Raw genomic sequence first — 25,662 nt, forward strand, 5'->3', positions numbered from 1 at the left:
AAAATTATATCTAGGCTGTATTTACCACTTGAAAATAATATATATGCATATGGACAAAAAGTAGAAAGTAAAACAGAAAAATGAAAACAATTTGCTCTATTGGGTGATGGAATCATTGGCTTCTGTGAATGTGCTTCTGTTTATACAATAAATATTGTTTTTAAATGTATACATATGTAGTAATTAGTAATATTTATACTGGATATTAGTACTAATATTTCTGGACTATAAATAAAGCAGCTGTAGCTGTCCTATGTCTAATATCATCCAGTTTACCGACCCGCATGCAAATATACTCAAAGAGTTGCCGCACCTGGTAGTCACCAGAATTTCTGACTTTGTAGCTAGAGAAGATAATCTGTAAGGTTGGAAGGTTGGGTCAACTTTTAAAGTCAAAATAAGTATGCCCCAAATTTTTAAGGACCAAAATATGTATCATTCACTGAAAGTGAATTACAGCAAAAATTACATTTCTTTAGAATCAATAGTTTGATGAATCTTATGACTTCTTTAAACACAAACATGTTTTTTGACTTCTCTTTACAGTTTTATATTCCTTTCCGGAGGTAAGCATTTGTCTAAATGTTTATCCCATAACACAGATTATTTCTAAAAGGGTTTGTTTTGTTTCTTATTTGTACCATTAGTGCTAAATAGCCCTGAATTGTTACTTTCATATACATTGTTTCTGCTTACACATTTGATTTTTTTAAAGATGTATTATTACGGTGAATAGCATTATCATCTTTCCTAGAAAATCAAATGACTTTTTCGACCATATGAATTTCTATAGTGTTTTTATGAATGAGATATACATATATTGTCACCTAAAACCACTGCCCAAATCATTATTAAAGTTATTCATGCTAAATGCCCCAAGGACTTGCAACTTGATATTCTTCCCTGGATTGATGTCGAACTGTTTCTTTGTTCAAAAAAATCAAACTTACTTTTTTTTACTGCTAATTTTCTGATCCTATGAATGTAATTATGATTTTAAATGAAGAAATTAACTTTATATGGTATTTCAGAAAAATAACAAATTGGTAATATTTTATTAAATGGAGATATTTTAAATTATTTACATAACCCTATTTGTCCCATTCAAGCATCCCATAGCACAAGAACAAAAGAAGCTGATTTATTAGACATACGCCAGGGTGAAAATTTTTCTCAGAATTCTTGGTTGGGCTGTGATAAGAACACAAATTTATCTAAGTATATTGAACAATGCTTTAGGGCATACTTAGGGAAGATGCTATTTAAAAAAAAAAAAAAAAGCTTTATTGCATCACACACATGGAACCAGATTCTCCTCTCATGGGCTGTAGCCAGCATGAAGTTCACACTACATTAATTTGCACTTGTCGATATGCTACTTTACAAGTATTTTTTAGGCATGTTCAAATGTGTACTCTGGCTCTTAAACTAGAATATAAACCCCCTAAGGGCAGGACCTGGGTCTTCCAGTTATCACCCCACAGTGTCTAGCGTAGCTGGTGTGGCCAGGCCAAGCCCTCTGGGCTACAGTCTAAGTGAGGAGCAGGGAGAGGAATGTGCTAAACCTCCATCACTGAAAGAGGGTGTGAAGAACACTGGAGAGCAACTCTGTCATCACCAGGACCAAGTGATTACATGCACGAACGGCGTGCCCAAGCGGCCCCTCCCAGTCATTTTTCAGAGCTAGAAGTGAGGCTGCAGGTGCTAGGTGGATAGTCTCTGAAGCCTAGCTCTCAGAAGCCATCCATTATCTCAGTATATTCCCCAAAAGCCCCCTGAAGAGAGTATATAGCATTACAGACACATAAGAGAGAACAGAGCCGAACAGGATTTTATTTTAATCTGTAAGTGCCAAATTATGAATGATAGTGAAAGTGTTAGTCACTCAGTCATGTCTGACCCTTTATGACCCCAGGAACTGTAGCCCCTCAGGTTCCTCTGTCCATGGAATTCTCCAGGCAAGAATACTAGAGTGGGTTGCCATTTCCTTCTCCAGGGGATCTTCATCACCCAGGGATCAAACCCGGGTCTCCTGCATTGCAGGCAGATTATTTACCATCTGAGCCACTAAGGAAGCCCTAAATTATAGAAAAGACAAATATTAATACCCCTAGTAGCCATGTTAATACAGACAATGAAATGTTCCTAGGATGTTTCCAGAATCAAATAAAAGACAATGGACCTCAGAGATCCATTAGCAGCTGTTTAAAGCTAAAAGTTTCATGATCTGTTACAGCAATCTATTTCAATCTTCTTGCTGTCAGAAAATTCTTATTTTGGGCTACTGTAATTTCCAGTTGCTGTGATTAAATCTCTTTGTTCTTATTCTTTCCTTACTAAAGATCAAGTGTTTAACTTTCTCCTTGAAATTATGTCAAGTCCTTAAAGACAAGTGAAGCAATGTTTCAGTCTTCTCTAAGTAGAAAGGTACAATTCTTCAACTTTCCTCTATTGCTGTTATTTCTCAGGTCTTAAGTAGGTCGTACTTTAGGACACGTAGGGCTTCCTCTCTACACAAAGCCATACAAAACAGATGTACTACTCCCAACAATCTAATTAATTCAATTGAACTTATAACTCTTGTGTTGACACAGTCTAAATTTTTTAATGTCAGCATTAAAATGGGGAGTCACGCTGCTGTAGATAGGAGCAACCCTCAAATCCTTTTTTTGCCCTAATTTTCTAGCAAGATTTTGCAGATTTCTTTCTTTTGTATATGTGCTTTACCCTTAAATATTTTCTTTGATTACCCCATTCAGGTAATTCTGAACTTGAACACTTCCTATGCAATATTAGCCACAACTCCAGAGTTCTAACTTACACCATACTGATAAGAAAGTCTTATCTTTGACAGGAATTAAATTAACCTAAACATTTTGTACTATTATTATAAAACAATGTATGTATTTATATTTGTACTCCCATCCAAGCCATTAAGTCAAATGCCTCTAATCAGACAATAACACAATGACCAGTCATATACCCATCTGCTGATGCCACTAGATGACTAAGAGATCAGGCATCAGGCACATTTCCTGCATTTCCTATACTGCGAAATACTCTAAAGCTGTTACGTTATACTTCAAGATTGGTGAGTCTTCAATCTCAAAGCTCCACATTCTAGAGGGCGGGGAAACAAAAGTTTTATCTTTATCCTCAGGGTAGGGGTTGGCAAGCATTTTCAGTAAAGGCTCAGAGAGCAAGTATTTCAGTTGTGGTGGGCTATGCCACAGCTTCTCAACTCTGCCTTGGGGCAGGAAAGCAGCGCCAGACAGTACATTAACAAGCGAGGGTCACCGTGCTCTGTGGCAACTTGATCTGTAACAATTGCCTGCAGGTCAGAGCTGCCGGTGGGCTGCAGTTTGCTAGCCCTCTTCTACAGCTACAGGACACCTGTGTGTAAACATACGCTCGTATCTCTGTAAGTAAGCATGTATATATGTGCATTAGCACGGTGGTCCCCAAACTTTTTGGCACCATGGACAGTTTTGTGGAAGACAAATTTTAAATTTATTTTTTAATTGGAGCAAAATTGCTTTACAGTGTTGTGCTGGTGGCAGACAATTTTTCCAAGGAAGGAAGTGGTGGGGCGATGGTTCCGGAGATAATGCAACCAATAGGGAGCGGCAGATGAAGCTTCCCACACTCGCCCACTGCTCACCTCTTGCTGTGTGGCCAGTTCCCAACAGGCCTTGGACCACTGCCGGTCCCAGGGATTGGGGACCCCTGCATTAGCACACCAAATTGCTGTCTGCTTAGCCCCATAGCTAAGGTGGCTTCATGGGCATGTGATCAGTGTGCTCATATAGGGACCTGTGTTTAGAAGGGCTCTGAACTTGCAGTTTAATGCTCTGTGGTCAACGTCTTAAAATTCTTCTTAATGATTTTATGTTGGAATCTGGGTTTTATTAGTGAAGTCTGATGGCACCAATGGAAGCCCCACTCACATCTGTGGTCTTGTCTCTCCACTGCCTCATGGCTTGGACACTTGTTCCCTTTCAGTTTCCTCTTCCTGGCCCCTGCCTTGGGACCGTGCTGCCCTCCACCCTGGATGGGACCAAGTCACAGCAGTGTTAGGGGGAGGAACATGTTCTGCTGGGCTTCGCTGGTGGCTGAGAATCCACCTGTAATGCAGGAAACCCGGTTTCGATCCCTGGGTCAGGAAGATCCCCTGCAGGAGGGCATGGCAATCCACTCCAGCATTCTTGCCTGGAGAATCCCATGGACTGAGGAGCCTGGCAGGCTACAGTCCACAGTGTCGCAAAGAGTTGGACACAACTGAAGCAACTGAGCATGCAGGCATGCACCTGAGTTCTGCTATTATCCTTTACATCTGGTGGGAGACTGGATCTGAGCCTGAGAAAGGCTGGGTTGAGTATGTACATCCCTGACATCTGAGGGTAGGACATGGAGGTGACGATCCCTGCTCCTGCTTGACGGCACTACAGCACACTCAGTGGACTCAGCGTGGAGCCTCTGCCCACCCTGATCCCAGCACGTGGAGGCTGCCCAGCTGACCCACCCTGGGATGAAGACTGACTGTCTCTCTTCCCCACTGGGGCATGGTATACAGGTTTTTTGGCTGGTGGCATGGGAAACCTGGAAACTATGGACCCATCTGTATACCCAGTCATGGGCACCTATGGGGGTCTGCAGCCCCCACCATGAGTATCCCATGCAGGAGGGGGTCCAGCACTAAACAGCAAATAAATGACATGCAGGAGGAGGGAGGAAGAGGGAAAGGACAGAGGGGAGAGAGAAAGAGGAGAGAAGCCGACTGCAGGAGAAAGAAAGATGTTTCATAATTTATTCCCTTTAACATCACTTTTTTCCTGTTTTTAGGAACAAAGAACTTTGTATTTTCATTTTGTATTAGGCCCTAATCAAAGATCAGGGGTTGTAAAGAATCATCTCTGAGACTGATTCCCCAAAGTGGAAGCTAATAAAGAAAACTTCACTTATGCATCACTCATTCCAGAGTCAGCTACCCTTCGTACTGCCAGGGCTTCCTGCCGCCTTCCTAAATCTTAAATGTAAGGCTTTGAAATTAATTATATATTTTGAATGTCAGACTAACAGGCTCCTTTCAAAATATGATGATTGGGGTTGCTGCAAGGTAGCCATTTCCTCCAGATAGTTTGCTATAGAATTAATTCATATTTCCTTTGAAGTACCTTACAAATATAAAGCACTATCAAGACATTATGCTTAAAACTTATTGATAACAACAGACAGGGAAAGGCAAAATTTTTCTAAGATTTCCCTTTATTTTCTATTAAATAAGATAACACCATAACATTGTAACATATAAAAACGTAACTATCTTCCTGATTCGAATAGGCTGACTACAGTCATTGTAGAGATGGTCAGAAAAAATTGAATATGGGTTGTGCATTATAGGATATTAAAGAATTACTGTTAATATTGTTAGGTGTGATGACATAGTGACTGTGAAAAAATTCTTCATAGATGTACACAGAAGTATGTATTATGGGTGAAATGACATAATTTTACATTTTTCAAAAGCAGAAGAGAGGGAAAAAGACAGGAGAGGAAGAGAAGATGAAGAAGAAAAGGATGATAAAGATGACAAGGAAGATGAAGATGACAAAGAAGATGGAGAGACAAAATGTGAAGTAGAGGGAACAGAATTGCAAAATGAGGAACCTGCGTGATGGAGATGTGGGATTTCATTGTTATAGTCTCTTTATCTTCACAAATATTTTAAAATCCCCATAGTGGAGTGCGTGTATGTGTCTAACTGTTGCCTATAAAAAATTTCTAATAAAAAATCAGGGCACAGATTTTTCATTCTTCTACATACCAAATGTCCTTTTTCTTTTTTTTTTTTTTTTGTGCTAGAAGCATCCTCTGAGGCTGGCAGGAGCTCTAACTGAAGAGATACAAAGGAGTTAGTTGATGGGAAGGATAATCTGCCCATCAGTTCCTGACACAATAAAAAAAGAGAAAAGGAGAAAATGGGAGGAAGAGATTGTCATTGTTACTCTCCTAACCTTCCCTTCTAATTATGCCAGAGTCAAGGCTTGGGTCACAAGGAAAATGATTTTGGTGCTCGACCATTTGCCCTATGGGCCAGATTAACAAAAATATAAATAAAAGGACCATATTACAAGGAACATCTTATTTGTAAACATAGAGATAGCCTTCCTGTTATTCTGAATTGCATGATATGTAACACTGTAAAACTTAAATCGCTTTATATTATAGGTATTTCAGATATATGTTCAACAGCCCAGCTTTTAAAAGTTAAATGTAAATTTCTCTCCTGAGTGCAGATGGTGGCCAAGCAAAGTAGCTCTTCACTCCTAAAGACAGAAGGTCAGGTCATGGCTGAAAGACCAAAGAACAATCGCTGCTTTGCTACTCCAGGTCATCCATGGAATGAGACACCACTACTTTCTTGTTTTGCAACTGTCTGTTCAATTCAGAATAGTTACACAGAGTACCTATAAGATTTCCTCAAATTCTGTCCAAGAAAAAAATAGTATGCACATCACATTACAAACACCTTGGAAAACTATTAGGAGATTTTATTCCTAATTCTGACACACTAAAAAGGCATACCTCTATCTAAAAATAACATTGAAATCATTATAAAAGCTGTTCATGGTTCACTATTTAGCAAGTAATATTTACAAATGAAAACTGCTCCTTTTAAAAATCCTCCAGAATTTAGCCTCCACATCATTAGTAGTTAATTAAAATGAGATATAGTGAGAAAAGACAAATATTACAAATACTTCTGCATGTGTTATTTATTTATAAGAGATATTATAATCTTATTGCTCCTATAGTATTTTTTCTCTCTAGAACATTAAAATGCAATTTTTAAATAGCTTGGAGACTCTACCTTATTTCAGTTAGTCTAAAATGTTATGCTAGCAGATACTACAGAATAACAGGATAGGTATATAATAATGCTAGGGAGCATGACAATATGATACCTTTTTTTAAAAGCTATGATACATCGGAAAAGGAAAGTTCCATGTTGGTTGGTAATACTAGACCTTCAGTTTCTGATAGAAAGGATTTTTAATTCCACTATCAGGCACGCCCCCAACTGGATAGAATAAAATAGTGTCATTATTTGAACATAATGAAATGTCCATTATTTGTTAATAATGAAAATTCTTCTGAAAATTTAAAACTCATTATAACACTATGAATGTCATGGTGCAAAAGCAGAATTTGATTTTGGCTGTTTGGATTTTATTTCAGTACCAGGAATTTAAGCCACCACTTGAAAAACTTTTTGTACTAAATTTAATTATCACTTTCATTTTCAATACTTTTCCCAATTGTCTTTGCATTATTTGCATAGAGAGACGATTGGGTTGAAAAGCAAATATGTTGGAAAATTTGGTAAAAAATGTTGAACTAAAATATATTTCAAAAAATTTACTTTGGGCTACCCCCTTTTAAACCATAGTGATTTCTTTAAAATAATGACAATGAGAATTCAGTCTTATTTTAATTGAATAGAGTTATCAACCTGCTTTCACTGAATATAAAGAATGAAAGCTTTCAATGTTCTGTCACACAAAACTAAGAAAATCAGAAGTCAGTATATTTGGAACTGCCTCGCTAAAAACTTTATCCATGTTGTCAATTAAAATTGAAGTATCTACATGATCTCAACAAAGATATCACGTAAAACATCTGTTCAAACTTAAATTGAAGTAAGTAACATTTTTTCCCCAACATTTCCAGTTTTACTGTATTTAGGTTTCCTGAACAAACGTATTCATGATAGTCTTAGTTAAAACTGGTTCCACTCTGCCAACAATCAATTTGATTGACATGTTTACATATCAACTCATCTCATCTCACAAATTTTAAACTTTTTCACTTAAAATTGGATTCAAGTTGGCATTTTTCAAGAACTTTATTTACATATATTTTAGGTTCAAAATGTGCATTAGAACTTTTTTTTTTACTTTTTTAAGTAATAGATACATATATCCAAATGTATATTTATGACCTGTCAGATTGGAATTTCATATGCATGCAGTTGTATTCTCACAACTTCATGTGAAAGGTGATAATTTTAGGCAACTGTATATGAAATTCTTTTAATAGTATAAATTGGATCATTCCATTAATTAGAAAGAATATAATAGAAATAAATGACAGGAATAAAATCACAAAAATTTCAGAAAAAAAACATTAATTATGTCTTTAATTGCTGCAGGTACTACATTTCTATCAAATCTTACCTGATCTTTAATTTCAAGATCCCTTTTAGTTTTTGTTCTGTACTCTCTGTGCTCCTTTTCAGCCTCATCCTTCTCCATTTTGGTTTTATTCAATTGATAGCGCATTTCTTCACACACCTGTTAGATTACAAAAACTAGATCAATAGCTACTGGAATCTACTAGGCAATGCCTGCAATCAGATCTTTTGGTGCCCCCTAGAGGTCATATGAATAAATACAACAGAAGTTTTCTAAGAATGGCATTTTCTATTTGCATATTCAATATATTGCCAAGATGTGGAGGCAATATCAGATATTATTGAGTCTTGCAATTTCAAATTACAGATAAAGCAAAGCATAACCAGAGAACTCTGGTAATATACACAAGAATTTTTCATGTAAAATAAGAGCTTCAATTGCATATTATCATCTAAAATGCACTATCATCTCACTTTTAAATAGGTAAAATTATTAATTAAAATATTAAGCTATGTTATTATTCATTCAAATTTTCATGGTTAAAGATACACTCTATATTAAAAACTTACTTGAAACTCTATCAGTTAGGCTTTTATTTAAGGAAATTAATAAAGGAATTCTTCTCTCTGTTAATAGACTATATTATTAATATTTAGGTACAGAGTAGAACCCAGCTAGTATTTACTGTAGGCTTTGTAGATAATGTCAGTCTTACCATGCAGAATACTATGTATTTAAGTTAAGAAAATTAAAAATCATAGACTGCAACTAAGTCCACTCTGCTTTTAAAATAACTATGGTGTTTAACATAAAAGGAAAATATACATGTAAGTGAAATTATTTTAATACAGTATTAAATAATAAACACAAGTAGTATATAAAAATTATGTATCATCCTTTACATATTCTTTCAATCCAGGGCATCTCCATACAGATAAATACATTTGGAAAATGCAACTAGCAGACAAATCTAAATAAAGAAGTTACAAACTTCTGAGACAACTGAGAACTTGTAGGGAGATCAAATAATACATGTCTGCTAAGTCAGTTTCTAAGTTAAAAATATGAGATTTTAAAAATTAGGTATCATCCAATGACTATTTCCACCTGAAACTTTTAAATTTTGGTAGGTCTCCAAAGTGATTATTAGAATTTTAGAAATTAGTTTCATCATTATTGAAGTTTTAGAATCTTGTAAAATCTATATGTATTTCCTATGTTCAAATAAAAAATACCTTAAGACTAAACTAGTCTGTGTTTGAAAACTACAGTGACAGGATAGAAGAAAAACTAAGTTTCTCCCCTGTGACCCTCAAAAAGTTTTTAAAAAATGAATAAAATTACTAAAAACTGTATTTGAAATTCAGATATCTTCAATATGTGACAGCTGATCCTTTCAATTTCAAAAATATTAGTAATGCACAAAAAATTATTAGTCAAAGCTAAGTAAAATTTAAAAACTAAGAACTACAGAAAAACATGAGAGGAGCCCCCAAATTTCAATCTATTTGATTTACATATAAGAATACAATTTAAAAATCCAAATTACAATACCAACACATAACAACTACAGAGCCACGGTGCTTATAACTCAATATCAGTACAAAATTATCATATACAATAACTATCTAAGCATTAAGTCCTATTTAAAATAATTGTATCCCTTAAGTTTATTTTTAAAGTTTCCCTGCCTCACTAATTTCAGTTTAAAATGCGTTTGTTAAATTTATTTGTGACACTTAATTTTCATCTAAAATAAATCAACAAATTAAATTTAACTAGGATTATATTATCCCAGTGTTGGAAGCAATCACAAGGCACTCCCCTGATGTTTGAGTCCTTTTGAACAGTTCTAAAGACAGACTAATCATTCTTTACTGTCCATATTTCAACAGAAAGTTTTCTCCTTATAATGAACTAAAAATCCTCATGTAGCTCTCACCTATTATCCAGGTCAACCATTTCTATCCCTCTGCACCAATTCCCTTACTTCTACCCGCTACTTCCACACAAACACACCAATCATACTGGCAAATATGATATTTTAAGCTTCTACATGAACTAGCTGGAATTTTAGAAAGCAAATGAAGAACTATATAAACTCAAGGGAAAAAAAATAAAAATTAGGCTTCCTTTTCTAATATATATTAAAGATAATTCAAATTACTGAGTTATAAAGCAATAATGGCATTAAAAATGTGTCAAAATTTGGGAAAATATGTTGAGAAATAAAATACAATATGAAATGAGTATGCGTTTTAACAAAATTATCTGGTATGTATTGATGAAACACAAATTGATTTAATTTATTACATCATGCATATCCCTATTGAGTTACTTCGTCTTAAACCAATGATTACTGAAGTCTACATAGACCTCTAGTGTTTCTTAAACATGTACCTTAGCCACTTATGACCATTAAACATTTCAGTTCCTGGTTCGCAAGTTTGTGGATGCCCATAGCGCAGACATTGTGATTAGCATAGTGTAAAGTATAAATTTAAGGACCAATAGAATAAGAAGTTGTAGTATTAGAATCTTGATTTTAAAGAACAGGTCTGAAAGGAATGAGAGGTGGAGAATTTTTTTATGTTAAGCACACCTTTATGTTGTAAATAAATGTATGTCTTTTAGTATTATTGAGAAGACCAAACTTCTACCATCTCTGGGGAAAAAATTACCCCTAATTGACTAATTTAGAAATACAAGTTTTATCAAATATTTAATAATTAAAGTAATAAAATTGGCCTATTTACAAGTTTGTCTAAACAACTTAACCCTTAAGTTCTTTGAGGACATTATGTCTAACCCATCTTCGTATTTGTAGCACCTAGCAAAGGGCCTGATGATAATAAATCAATGCTTGCTGATGACCATTATGTGGATCTTTACTATCTTGAAACAAAAAAAATTTTTCTACTCCAGACTTCTTTCTGAGATTTACAGACTAGGAAAAAATTTTCAAAGAAAAGATTTACATAATTAGTAAACTAAAATCTCTCTTTGTACCTTTGTGACATCCATTTCCCGGGAAGCAAGCTGGTTTTGAATTTCCTCGAGTTGATGAACAGCTGAAATCTTCTCTCTTGTAACCTTTTCCACCTCAGCCTCCAGTTGGGCAATATTCTGAGACAGGGTCAACATCTATAACAAGAAATAAAAGTCCTAAATGATCATGTCATTTGACAAAATAAATATTTAAAACATCTTGAGTTAACAGAGTCTCAGCATGGCCACTGGACTCTCTAAGTCATTTCTCTGTGGATGGGGTATCTCCATGACTCTGCATTCTCAATTCATCAATCTCCCTTGACTATCACCTCATAATAATTGCTTTTTTCCCCTAAACTTTTAAGATTTATTCTCTTAGCAACTTTCAAATATACAATGCAGTATTGTTAATTAGAGTCCCCATGTTTTTTATTTTTAAAAGATATGTATGTACGTGTTTATTTATTTGGCTGCCCCAGGTCTTAGCTGCCGCATGCTGGATCTTTGGTTGCAGCATGTGGCATCTATTTACCGGATCAGGGATGGAACCCTGGCCTCCTGTATGGGGAACACCAGAGTCTTAGCCACTGGATCGCCAGGGAAGCCCCACCATGCTTTTTAAATATTAAAAATAGAATTGATGAGCAGACAGTTTTTGAGAAACTTCCATATGTTATACTAAGTCTCTAATACCAGAGTTTATGAATTTCTAAGTACTTTAGAAAAACATGTCTAATATCTGAAAAATTCAATAAGAATATAAAATAGTATTTTTTAAAAACACTAAGTATTTTAGTAATTTTGTATTAAGGCAGACACAAGGATAAAGGTGCTGAATTTATCCTCCATGTTAAACTATATTTAAAATTTTACTGATATATTGTTTATCAACTAAAATTATTTACATGCATAGTGCTTAAGACATCACATTTTTTGCTGTCTGTTTCCTCATTGGACTAGAAGTTCCTCAAGAGCATATTCCTTAAGAGGCATGATTAATGTTTGATGAATTTGAATCACTAGAATAAATGGCTTTTCTGAGGAACTCTATGATAGCAGGTGCTTAGTTTTTCTTCTAAGGGTTAGAAATGCTTTCCAGACCTTAGATTTAACCTTCATAGTTTTCAGTTTGCAATTACATTTTAACTTCTGCTCTGGTGAGTCAAATTTTTCTAGGCAATTAGTTTCTCATTTGTATAGCACTTTTAAAGTGATGAAGAAATGCTACCTTGTCCCTAGATCAAAACATAGCTATTCATTTTTAATCAGCCAAAACAAAAACTGATAACAAATTTGACATAATATTTAAAATCTACCACTGTACACTAACATGGGTGTGAATTCAGTTTTACAACAGAAATCAGTAACTAAAGTTTGTAATAAAAATCAAGATTGCCTTTGGCAACTAACTCAAATTGAAAATATCAAAATAATGAGCCCGGGTAGCTATTTTCTAATTTAGACAGTAGAGGTATTATTTAACTTGGCTAGGGATTGTGAGAATTGCACATTTATCATCAAGAAATTCGCCACATATCTAAATTGCATGTAAAATTTCTTTTATTAATACCAAGCTATGGACTATCGTTATACAGATTACAATCTGAAACAAAAATTAAAGGTCAAAAGAAGTTAACTGTAACAAATCAAAAATACTAACTAAATTTCCTTAATTTAAAAATTCAAGTGCATGAGTAAGCATATTATGAATATGTAATTATAGCTTTTCTGGAACCTTACAATAACAACAAACTTTAATTACCAGCTACTAAAAAATTCATGTATTATTTATGTGAATCTTATGGCAAATGTATTAACATTGTGTGGCTTTTTTGAAGTAAATGTGCAGATATTTATTTTGCTAATGGTAAATTCCGAGTCAGTTGCTATAGCATGTGACAAATCGTGCACTTTCCATATGATTCCCTCCCTCTGCCACCCATCACTTGTTTCCCCTACCCACTACCTGTCTGCTCCCTTCTGTCACCCACTTCTCGGAGCCTCCCCTCCTATTGACACACCTTCTTTTTCCCCATGCCCACCATCTGGAAGTCAACATTACACTGCAGGAACTTCTCCATCCACATCTGTTGCAGAGGCAGAAGTAACACAGACAGCTGCAACACTGTTGGAGGGCCAGGGTGTTGACATCAGGTAAGTCCTTTAAACTTTGACAGGGGCAAGCAAGAGACAAGGACACCCAGGATGGGCGAGCTTGATAGAAATTTCTACAATGAAGCAGTCCCTGGTGTATTGAACATAGTATAAAATGGCATTCCTCATAAAAAAAGGTACAAGAATTAGGGATTCTAGCAATGGGCTATTATCAAGAAACCAACTGAGAAAATTCACAAACCACAGGGGGCATTCAATAAATAGAAGATTGAAGAACTGATTGAACTAACAAACTTAGTGTCTTAGTGCAACCAAAGACCATTACTGATGCCAACAGGCAAACTCACAGCAAGAACTGTTCATGGAGGAATGATTCAAAATCTGTCTAGGTGGAAGGCATCTGCTCTTCTAGAGCTTCCCACATAAATGAAATTTTTAAAGCAGTAGGAAGAAAGGGAAGAAGAAAAATAATAAAAAGAGAGAAAGAATATACAAGTCTCAGAAGCAAGCCCACCACAAGGAAAGCAGGGACACTTGTTCCAACACTAACCATGAGAACTTAAAATGTTGTGATTGTTGAGTTTACTTTAGTAAACTTTTGGTGCTAGGCAGTGTGATAATATTCTTTTTTAATCCCCTTGGAAAAGGAATGTATTGGATTAACTTTCTGTTGAAAAAAATAAAAACTAAGAATTTTCTAAAATTCATTTAAGCTAATAAATAAAAAAATAAAGCTGGACTTTATAATGTGTGTTAGATTTTACTAACACAAAGGTCCAAGAAAGCTACCCAATAGAGCTAACTCTTTCACTAGAGAAGGATAATAGCCACAAACTAAAATTGTTTTAATGTACACCCTAAGCCAGGTAGTTTGTTAAAACAAACTACTAAATGTCAAAACATTATTTTATTTAATCCTACCAATTCTTTAAGTAGATCAAATCTGTCATTTACTACTCTGAAATTTGGAGAGGTTAAATGACTTGTTCAAGGTCACAAAAAGGTCAAACTGGATTCAACACTAAAGCCCTTTACTTCAAAGATTCTGCCATTTCCTGTGAGACTACTGCCTTCACTGCTAGGATCACTTTCAACTCTTTATTCATACATCTTTATTTGGGGCAGGATCTTGAGATTAAATGTCAAATAAGGCTTAATGGGGACAAAAAAATTCAGAAATGTACTGTACTTTTGTTGCCACTTTTGTTCATAAAATAATTATCAGTTTAAGAAAATTATACATAAAAGCACCTGGAATATTGCCTGGCACATTTCAGACTTCATTTCTTCTTATCAGGAATTCTCATCAACATATTTTTACATAGTAAAAGTACTCAGCAAGGCAAAAGTTGCCACTAAACAACCCAGGAAAAAGTCTCCTAGGCATAATTAGTGGCTGATCTTTGTTATTGATGCCATTCTCTCTCTCACACAAGCTCAGCTCACAAATTTACCTTCCTCCACACCTTACTCACATTGGTTTATCTCCCCCTCCTACTGCATTTCTAAATCCTGCCTATTTTTTTTTTTTTTTTGACGCTCAGTTAAAATGCCATCTTATCCACAAAGATTTCCATGATCTCTTGCAGACAGAAATCTGTTCTGATCCTCTGAACTCTTAGCATTTTAGTTATACCTTTCCAGGAGAGGAAAATGGCAACCCATTCCAGTGTTCTTGCCTGGGAAATCCTATGGACAGAGAAGCCTGCAAGGCTACTCTGTCCATAGGGTCACAAAGAGTTGGATATGCACGCAATCACGCATGCCTTTCCAATGGCCTGGGGCCTTCTTTCTTCCACTTGTATTCCCCTTGTATTCATTCAATAAATACATATTGAGCACATTTTATGTGGGAGGAATATGCCAAGCAATTAGGATGTTAACAAACCATACATGCAGGGGAATCATAGTAAATTAGGGGAAATAATTCAATAAGATTTTGCAATAAATTGAGTTATAGAAGCCTATAGGAGGGTCTGCCAAAAATTCATCATTGGGAAACTATGAGAAGATATGGTGTCAAGAACTCTAAACCATCAGTCAGAGAGGCTGGAGGAAGAGTCCTCTAGGCAATGGTGGGTGAGGGGTGCAGGGATGGGATAAGAGGGGCAAGGCCCTGCAAAATCCTGAAATGAAAAATTGGTATGGCAGACTGGCAAGTTTGCACATTTGAGAAAGTGCAAGTAGGTCATAAAGGTGGTAATGTAAGAAAGAAAAGAGAAGGGAGATAAGACTGAAGAACCAAAGAGAGGGGGAAAAATGTACAATCTTTATGTTACAGTGAAAGAGCTTAAAAAGATGCCACCAAAAAAGAAAACTACAGGCCAATATCACTGATGAACATAGATGCAAAAATCTTTAACAAAATTCTAACAAACAGAATCCAACAACATATTAAAAAGATCATACATCATGACCATGCTTTATCCCATGGATACAAGGATTCTTTAATATCCACAAATCAATCAATGTGATACACCACATTAACAAATTGAAAGATTAAAACCATTTGATTATCTCAATAGACGCAGAGAAAGCCTTTGACAAAATTCAACATCCATTTATGATAAAAACCCTCCAGAAAGCAGCCACAGAAGGAACATACCTCAATATAATGAAAGCCATATATGATAAACCACAGCAAACAGTATCCTCAATGGTGAAAAATTGAAAGCATTTCCCCATAAAATCAGGAACAGGACAAGGGTGCCCACTCTCACCACTACTATTCAACATAGTTTTGGAAGTTTTAGCCACAGCAATCAGAGAAGAAAAAGAAATAAAAGGAATCCAAATTGGAAAAGAAGAAGTAAAACTCTCACTGTTTGCAGATGACATGATCCTCTACATAGAAAACCCTAAAGACTCCACCAGAAAATTACTAGAGCTAATCAATGAACATAGTAAAGTTGCAGGATATAAAATTAACACATAGAAATCCCTTGCATTCCTACACACTAACAATGAGAAAACAGAAAGAGAAATTACGGAAACAATTCTATTCATCATTGCAACAAAAAGAATAAAATACTCAGGAATAAATATACCTAAAGAAACAAAAGACCTATATATAGAAAACTGTAAAACACTGATAAAAGAAATCAATGATGACACAAATAGATGGAGAAATAAACCATGTTCATGGATTGGAAGAATCAATATAGTGAAAATGAGTAAACTATCCGAAGCAATCTATAGATTCAATGCAATCCCTATCAAGCCACTAACGGTATACTTCACAGAGCTAGAACAAATAATTTCACAATTTGTATGGAAATATAAAAAAAAAAACCTCGAATAGCCAAAGCAATCTCGAGAAAGAAGAATGGAACTGGAGGAATCAACCTGCCTGACTTCAGGCTATTCTACAAAGCTACAGTCATCAAGACAGTATGGTTCTGGCACAAAGACAGAAATATAGATCAATGGAACAAAATAGAAAGCCCAGAGATAAATCCACACACCTATGGACACCTTATCTTTGACAAAGGAGACAAGAATATACAATGGAGAAAAGACAATCTCTTTAACAAGTGGTGCTGGGAAAACTGGTCAACCACCTGTAAAGAATGAAACTAGAATACTTTTTAACACCATACATAAAAATAAACTCAAAATGGATTAAAGATCTAAATGTAAGACCAGAAACTATAAAACTCCTAGAGGAAAACATAGGCAAAACAGTCTCTGACATAAATCATAGCAGGATCCTCTATGACCCATCTCCCAGAGTAGTGGAAATAAAAGCAAAAATAAACAAATGGGCCCTAATTAAACTTAAAAGCTTTTGCACAATGAAGGAAACTATAAGCAAGATGAAAAGACAGCCTTCAGAATGGGAGAAAATAATAGCAAACGAAGCAACTGACAAAGAATTAATCTAAAAAATACACAAGCAGCTCTTGCAGCTCAATTCCAGAAAAATAAATGACCCAATCAAAATATGGGCCAAAGAACTAAACAGAAATTTCTCCAAAGAAGACACACACATGGCTAACAAACACATGAAAAGATGCTCAACATCACTCATTATCAGAGAAATGCAAATCAAAACCACAATGAGGTACCATCTCACACCGGTCAGAATGGCTGCTATCAAAAAGTCTACAAACAATAAATACTGGAGAGGGTGTGGAGAAAAGGGAATCCTCTTACACTATTGGTGGGAATGCAAACTAGTACAGCCACTATGGAGAACAGTGTGGAGATTCGTTTAAAAAATGTAAATAGAACTGCCATCAGATCAGGTTAGATCAGTCGCTCAGTCATGTCTGACTCCTTGCGACCCCATGAATCGCAGCACGCCAGGCCTCCCTGTCCATCACCAACTCCCGGAGTTCACCCAGACTCATGTCCATCGAGTCAGTGATGCCATCCAGCCATCTCATCCTCTGTCATCCCCTTCTCCTCCCGCCCCCAATCCCTCCCAGCATCAGAGTCTTTTCCAATGAGTCAACTTTTCCCATGAGGTGGACAAAGTACTGGAGTTTCAGCTTTAGCCTCATTCCTTCCAAAGAAATCCCAGGGCTGATCTCCTTCAGAATGGACTGGTTGGATCTCCTTGCAGTCCAAGGGACTCTCAAGAGTCTTCTCCAACACCACAGTTTAAAAGCATCAATTCTTCGGTGCTCAGCCTTCTTCACAGTCCAACTCTCACATCCATACATGACCACAGGAAAAACCATAGCCTTGACTAGACGAACCTTTGTTGGCAAAGTAATGTCTCTGCTTTTCAATATGCTATCTAGGTTGGTCATAACTTTCCTTCCAAGGAGTAAGCGTCTTTTAATTTCATGGCCGCAGTCACCATCTGTAGTGATTTTGGAGCCCAGAAAAATAAAGTCTGACACTGTTTCCACTGTTTCCCCATCTATTTCCCATGAAGTGGTGGGACTGGATGCCATGATCTTCGTTCTCTGAATGTTGAGCTTTAAGCCAACTTTTTCACTCTCCACTTTCACTTTCATCAAGAGGCTTTTGAGTTCCTCTTCACTTTCTGCCATAAGGGTGGTGTCATCTGCATATCTGAGGTTATTGATATTTCTCCCGGCAATCTTGATTCCAGTTTGTGTTTCTTCCAGTCCAGCGTTTGTCATGATGTACTCTGCATATAAGTTAAATAAACAGGGAGACAATATACAGCCTTGACGAACTCCTTTTCCTATTTGGAACCAGTCTGTTGTTCCATGTCCAGTTCTAACTGTCGCTTCCTGACCTGCATACAAATTTCTCAAGAGGCAGATCAGGTGGTCTGGTATTCCCATCTCTTTCAGAATTTTCCACAGTTTATTGTGATCCACACAGTCAAAAGCTTTGGCATAGTCAATAAAGCAGAAATAGATGTTTTTCTGGAACTCTCTTGCTTTTTTGATGATCCAGCAGATGTTGGCAATTTGATCTCTGGTTCCTCTGCCTTTTCTAAAACCAGCTTGAACATCAGGAAATTCATGGTTCACATATTGCTGAAGCCTGGCTTGAAGAATTTTGAGCATTAAATTACTAGCATGTGAGATGCGTGCAATTGTGCGGTAGTTTGAGCATTCTTTGGCATTGCCTTTCTTTGGTATTGGAATGAAAACTGACCTTTTCCAGTCCTGTGGCCACTGCTGAGTTTTCCAAATTTGCTGGCATATTGAGTGCAGCACTTTCACAGCATCATCTTTCAGGATTTGGAATAGTTCAACTGGAATTCCATCACCTCCACTAGCTTTGTTCATAGTGATGCTTTCTAAGGCCCACTTGACTTCACATTCCAGGATGTCTGGCTCTAGGTCAGTGATCACACCATTGTGATTATCTGGGTCATGAAGATCTTTTTTGTACAGTTCTTCTGTGTATTCTTGCCATCCCTTCTTAATATTTTCTGCTTCTGTTAGGTCCATACCATTTCTGTCCTTTATCAAGCTCATCTTTGCATGAAATGTTCCTTTGGTATCTCTGATTTTCTTAACAAGATCCCTAGTCTTTCCCATTCTGTTATTTTCCTCTATTTCTTTGCATTGATATCTGAAGAAGGCTTTCTTATCTCTTCTTGCTATTCTTTGGAACTCTGCATTCAGATGTTTATATCTTTCATTTTCTCCTTTGCTTTTCACTTCTCTTCTTTTCACAGCTATTTGTAAGGCCTCCCCAGACAGCCATTTTGCTTTTTTGCATTTCTTTTATATGGGAATGGTCTTGATCCCTGTCTCCTGTACAATGTCACGAACCTCATTCCATAGTTCATCAGCCACTCTATCCATCAGATCTAGGCCCTTAAATCTATTTTTCACTTCCACTGTATAATCATAAGGGATTTGATTTAGGTCATACCTGAATGGTCTAGTGGTTTTCCCTACTTTCGTCAACTTAAGTCTGAATTTGGCAATAAGGAGTTCATGGTCTGAGCCACAGTCAGCTCCTGGTCTTGTATTTGCTGACTGTGTAGAGCTTCTCCATCTTTGGCTGCAAAGAATATATAATAATCTGATTTCGGTGTTGACCATCTGGTGATTTCCATGTATAGAGTCTCCTCTTGTGTTGTTGGAAGAGGGTGTTTGTTATGACCAGTGCATTTTCTTGGCAAAACTCTATTAGTCTTTGCCCTGCTTCATTCCGTATTCCAAGGCCGAATTTGCCTGTTACTCCAGGTGTTTCTTGACTTCCTACTTTTGCATTCCAGTCCCCTGTAATGAAAAGGACATCTTTTTGGGGTGTTAGTTCTAAAAGGTCTTGTAGGTCTTCATAGAATCGTTCAACTTCAGCTTCTTCAGTGTTACTGGTTGGGGCATAGACTTGGATTACTGTGATACTGAATGGTTTGTCTTGGAAATGAACAGAGATTATTCTGTCGTTTTTGAGATTGCATCCAAGTACTGCATTTCAGACTCTTTTGTTGACCATTATGGCCACTCCATTTCTTCTGAGGGATTCCTGCCCGCAGTAGTAGATATAATGGTCATCTGAGTTAAATTCACCCATTCCAGTCCATTTTATTTCACTGATTCCTAGAATGTCAACATTCACTCTTGCCATACGACCCAGCAATCCCACTGTTGGGCATACACACCGAGGAAACCAGAATTGAAAGAGACATGTGTACCCCAATGTTCATTGCAGCACTGTTTAGAATAGCCAGGACATGAAAGCAATCTAGATGTCCATTGGCAGACGAATAGATAAGAAAGCTGTGGTACATATACACAATGGAATATTACTCAGCCATTAAATAGAATGTATTTGAATCAGTTCTAATGAGTGGATGAAACTAGAGCCTATTATACAGAGTGAAGTAAGTCAGAAAGAAAAACACCAATACAGTATACTAACGCATATATATGGAATTTAGGAAGATGGTAATGATACCCTATATGCGAGACAACAAAAGAGACACAGGCGTAAAGAACAGTCTTTTGGACTCTGTGGGAGAAGGCGAGGTTAGCTATTCTCTCTCTCTGTGAGAGAATAGCATTGAAACATGTACATTATCATATGTGAAACAGATCTCCAGTCCAGGTTCAATGCATGCGACAGGGTGCTCAGGGCTGGTGTACTGGGATGACCCAGAGGGATGGCATGGGGAGGGAAGGGGAAGGGGGGTTCAGGATGGGGAACACATGTACACCCATGGCTGATTCATGTCAATGTATAGCAAGAACCACTACAATATTTTAAAGTAATTAGCCTCCAATTAAAATACATAAATTAATTTTTAAAAAAAGAGAGACAGCTTAAATTTTATCCATGGGATTAAAGACAGACATGAAAGGATTTTAAAGAAAGAGACTGACTTATTGATGGATTCATTTTAGAAAGAGCATCCTTGGATCTTTGAGTAAGAGAACAGATGAGAAGGAGGTGAGACTGGAAGCAAGGAGACCACATGGGGCTGTAGGAATCATCCAAGGGTAAGATATGGACAGCAGTGGGATGGAGAGACAGGGCAACATTGGTAGGGGTCTGAATCTCTAGAACTGGGTAACTTAATGATGTACAGGGTGAGGGAGAAGGAGGAGACAAGGATGACAGCAAGATTTCTGAGTTGGGCAACTGGATGAATAAGCAGTAGTTCTACTACGAAAGGGAAGGTAGGAAGTGAAGCTGGTTTGGGAGCTCACTAGAGAGCTAAAGATTTAGGAATCAATACCATATATATGGGGCTTCCCAGGTGGTTCAGTGGTAAAAGAATCCATCTGCCGATACAGGAGAGACAGGTTCAAGCCTCGGGTCAGGAAGATCCCCTGGAGAAGGAAATGGCAACCCACTCCAGTATTCATGCTTGGAAAATCTTATGGACAGAGGAGCCTGGTGGACTACAGTCCATGGGGTTGCAAAGAGTTGGACATGACTGAGCATGCACTCATGCACAATGTATATGAAATTAAAGCCACAGTAGTGCTACAGTACAATAATGAAGATCCAGCACAACCAAAATAGTAAGTAAATACATTAAAAAAAAATGTTTAAGCCACAGTAGTGCTAGAGACACCTAAGTCTAAAGCTGTCTGCTAAACTCTAGAACCTCTTATCAAGGTGCTTTCTGGATGTGTCTCTTTCATTACCTCAAAGGCACCTGAAACTCAGACTAACCTAAAAGGCACACATCATTTTCCCAAATCAAGAATACTGATTCAGAGAAATCAAAGAAAGAGAAACTTTTACAGAGAATAAGAATGAAAAAATATTCCTGAAAAATAGCATTAGGAGGTCTCCAGTGAACATAGCAATGGTAATTTCATTGACTATGGGCACAGAAGCTGAAATGCAGTGGGCTGTTGAGTGGTGAGAAAAAGGCAATGCATGCTCAGTCGTGTCCTACTCTTTGCATCCCCCTGAACTGTAGTCCACCAGGATCCTCTGTTCATGGGATTTTCCAGGCAAGAATACTGGAGTGGGTTGCCATTTCCTACTCCAGGAGATCTTCCTGACCCAGGGATCAAACCTGCATCTCCTGTGTCTCCTGCACTGGCAGGTGGGTTCTTTACCACTAAGCCATAGAGGAAGCCCCCAAAAGACAATATGTATGGACAAATCTTTCAAGAAATTTGACTATTAAAGGAAAGAGTAAGGAGGGATATGGAATTAGTAAGGTGCTTTCCAGCCTTGGCTGCACACCGGAATCACCTGGACAATTTTTTAAAATACTGACACCTGGATCCTACCCTCAGCTGTTCTCCCATAATTCATTTGGGATTCAGCCTGGGTGAATCAGAGTTTTGGAACTTCTATGTAGCCAAGATTGAGAATGACTGGATTAGAAGGAAGAGACTATTTTCCTGATGATAAGGAAAAGGCTATAGTGAAGTAAAGGCTGAAGATTCAGAAGAGAGTGGGGAACAAATGGAAATAGGTTCCTGAGGTGGTTGAGGGGCATGGGATCCAGAGCAAGAGGAAAGGATGAAGTCACTCCCATCTGACAGGGTTGCAGTGCAGGTGAAATTTTACTTTAGGCAGAAGTGAGGGGAAAAATAAAAAGTTGAAGTGGTTACCATCTAATGGCATCAACTTTCTTTGTTAGGTAAGTAGAGGCTCTGCTGAGAATGAGGGGAAAGGTAGTATGGTAGAGAACCTGAGAAGAATTAAAGTGATTTGAAATAGTCCTTGAAAAATGGGTCTTAGATACCATCATTTCCCACCTGGACTACTGTAATTATTTCCCACTTGGTCTAAGAGGTTTATTCTGGTCCCCCTTCAAATCTATGGACAGATGATTTTTCTCAAATATAAATGGCATCATGACACTACCCAATTTAAAGCCATTCAATGGTTTATTGTTGCTGTTATTCAGTTGCTAAGTCATGTCTGACACTTTGCGACTCCATGGCTGCAGCATGCCAGGTTTCCTTGTCCTTCACCACCTCCCAAAGTTTGCTCAAGCTCATGACCATTGAGTCGGTGATGCCATCTAACCATCTCATCCTCTGTCCCCCACTTCTCCCCCGGCCCTCAATCTTTCCCAGGATCAGAGTCTTTTCCAATGAGTCAGCTCTTTGCATCAGGTGGCCAGAGTATTGGAGCTTCAGCTTTAGCATCAGCACTTCCAATGAATATTCAGGGTTGATTTCCTTTAGTATTGACTGGTTTGATCTCCTTTCTGTCCATGGGACTCTCGAGAATCTTCATCAGCACCACAATTTGGAAGCATCAGTTCTTCAATGGTTTACCATCACTTTTTGGATAACACTTAAAATCTTTCACATGGGTTTTATGACCATTCATGATTTGGTCCCTGCATATTTCTCCAAACTCATCTTCCATTATCTGTCTCTTACTGCCTATGCCCCAGTCACCTAAACTCTCTCTAAATTCCCAAAAAGGATTATGCTTTGTAGCTTCCGAGCCTTGGGAGTATTGTTTTTCTGGGTCTGAAACTTCCCCTCAACTCTTCCCCTGACCACTCCTACTCAACTGCTTTGAGTCTCACTTGTAAAACCTCATGCTTAGGAAAATCTTTCATGACTGTGTAGACTAAGTCATATTTGCCTGTTATGCATTTTCATGGTAACTCTATACTGTATCTTCATGCTTATATCGCAGTGGTAAAAACTCATTTGTGGAAGTATGTGCTTAATGTCTACCTCTCCCACTAGTCTATAAACTCCATGAGGGGAATGCATTGGTCCTGTGATGATGACATTCCCATGACCTCCAGTTAGTATCTGTTGAATCCCTAAATGAACAGGAGAGAGGGGAATGTGTAGGAGGACTGCTAGAAAGCACCGAAAGAACAACGGACACCAAAGACCATAAGGGTATGGTGGTGTCATCTGCAAGATTGTAGCATTTTTCTTCACCAGCTGAGATCATCAATGCAAGTCATAGAAGGTAGACAGTTAGACTGACCTTTAAGTTACGTTTTGACAGGCACAGTTCTTTTAAAAAAGGATAAGAAAACAAGGGAGTTTACCTTGCCTCACATACCTGTATGACTTAAAACTCACTGGGCAGAATTTGTGATTTTTCTCTTTATATAGCCTCAGGCTTATACACTGCCATGCACACAGCAGATAATCAGTAGATATTTGCTGAATGAGTTAATTTTCAAATCTTGGAATATTATAAGACAGAACTTACAGTACAAGCTGTGAGGCTGCTTTGAACAAACAGAACATTGAAGTTTGGGTTACTTCAAGGACCACATCTTGCTCAGTTTTGTTCTACTATAGCAATTAATAGCAATATTAAAACTAGATTCCACTAAACTCTATATTCCAGTTTGTTACTGTTTTTCAAACACTGCCCATCACATATTATCTGTTCCTTTTGCCTCTAACTTCCCTCTTCCACTTATTCATCATGTAATTTGTTCAGTTCAGTCACTTAGTCGTGTCTGACTCTTTGCGACCCTGTGGACTGCAGCACGCCAGGCTTCCCTGTCCGTTGCGAACTCCCAGAGCTTGCTCAAATTCATGTCCATCGAGTTGGTGATGCTATCCAACCATCTCATTTTTTTGTAATTTGTAATTTGTTAGAACCTATTTTATACAAAGCATATCATAACTTTTTTTGGCTACTTGGTTTCTTACAAGTGTTTTATCTTCTTAATGTCTAATTTGGGAGTGGGGGGATGAAATGAAAGGGTAATTGCTCCTTAATTTAACCAAGGTTGAACTAAAATATGGATATCTGCAGAGCACCTGTTCTCCTCTGACAAACAGAGAGGGACTCAAACAGAATGACAGCATTAGAGTATATTTCACAATTTCCTATCATGAAATCTAATTATTTTCTTTGGAAAGGTCAGAGAATATAACTTTTATTGAGAAATACGTTGAGAATAGAAAAATTTTATGAACTCTAATTAATAAGCAATTTGAATACTTAAAAGATTTAAATATTTAAAGATCATTCAAGAATTGCAGACTGCAGACTCATCAATTACATCACAAAAACATTTCCTCTGCAATGTGGATAACAAATTGAACTTTTAAGTACCTTTGAGCCCATGTCTTCTCTTTCTTTTGTTATTTCTTTTTTCAACATCTCTTTCTCAAAGGCTCTTTTTTCTTGCTGAGATGCAAGTTCTTTCTCAAGTCGGTCTGTCTGCCTCTCCAGCTCATTCTTCAATTGTTCACATTGGATCAAAGCCTGCCAGAATAAGACAGTGAAATGGAACCATAGAATTTACAAGAAATACAGGGAAAATGAGACAATTAAGCTTTAATAATATTTAAAATAGTTATAACTTAATGTAAAGTCAAAGAAAAGAATATTTTTATATTTGTTTGTCAATACCACTTGGTGATTCAAATATTACATATATTCAAAAGTTACAGTTATTCACATATTTATTTTCACAATTACGGCTATATTAACTAATCAACTAAGAAAATCCAAGCAACAAACCATGATAAAGGCCACAGAGGAGTTTGAATTTTATAAA

The 25,662-nt window shown here is 37.0% G+C and overlaps 1 protein-coding gene across 8 annotated transcripts in view; it reads right to left on the bottom strand.

The window, feature by feature from the left end:
* The window catches only part of SDCCAG8 (SHH signaling and ciliogenesis regulator SDCCAG8), a 244,759-nt gene that overhangs the window by 149,423 nt on the left and 69,674 nt on the right, over positions 1 to 25,662 (bottom strand). For all 8 annotated transcript variants that reach the window (XM_061382507.1, XM_061382506.1, XM_061382504.1 and 5 more), the window contains 3 exons: positions 25,215 to 25,367; positions 11,205 to 11,339; positions 8,238 to 8,354 (listed from right to left, as the gene is read on the bottom strand). In XM_061382507.1, coding sequence (XP_061238491.1) covers positions 8,238 to 8,354; positions 11,205 to 11,339; positions 25,215 to 25,367 — 405 coding nt within the window. The remainder of the gene's footprint in view (positions 1 to 8,237; positions 8,355 to 11,204; positions 11,340 to 25,214; positions 25,368 to 25,662) is intronic.

Source organism: Bos javanicus, chromosome 16, assembly GCF_032452875.1.
Source record: "Bos javanicus breed banteng chromosome 16, ARS-OSU_banteng_1.0, whole genome shotgun sequence".
Classification (NCBI taxonomy): domain Eukaryota; kingdom Metazoa; phylum Chordata; class Mammalia; order Artiodactyla; family Bovidae; genus Bos; species Bos javanicus.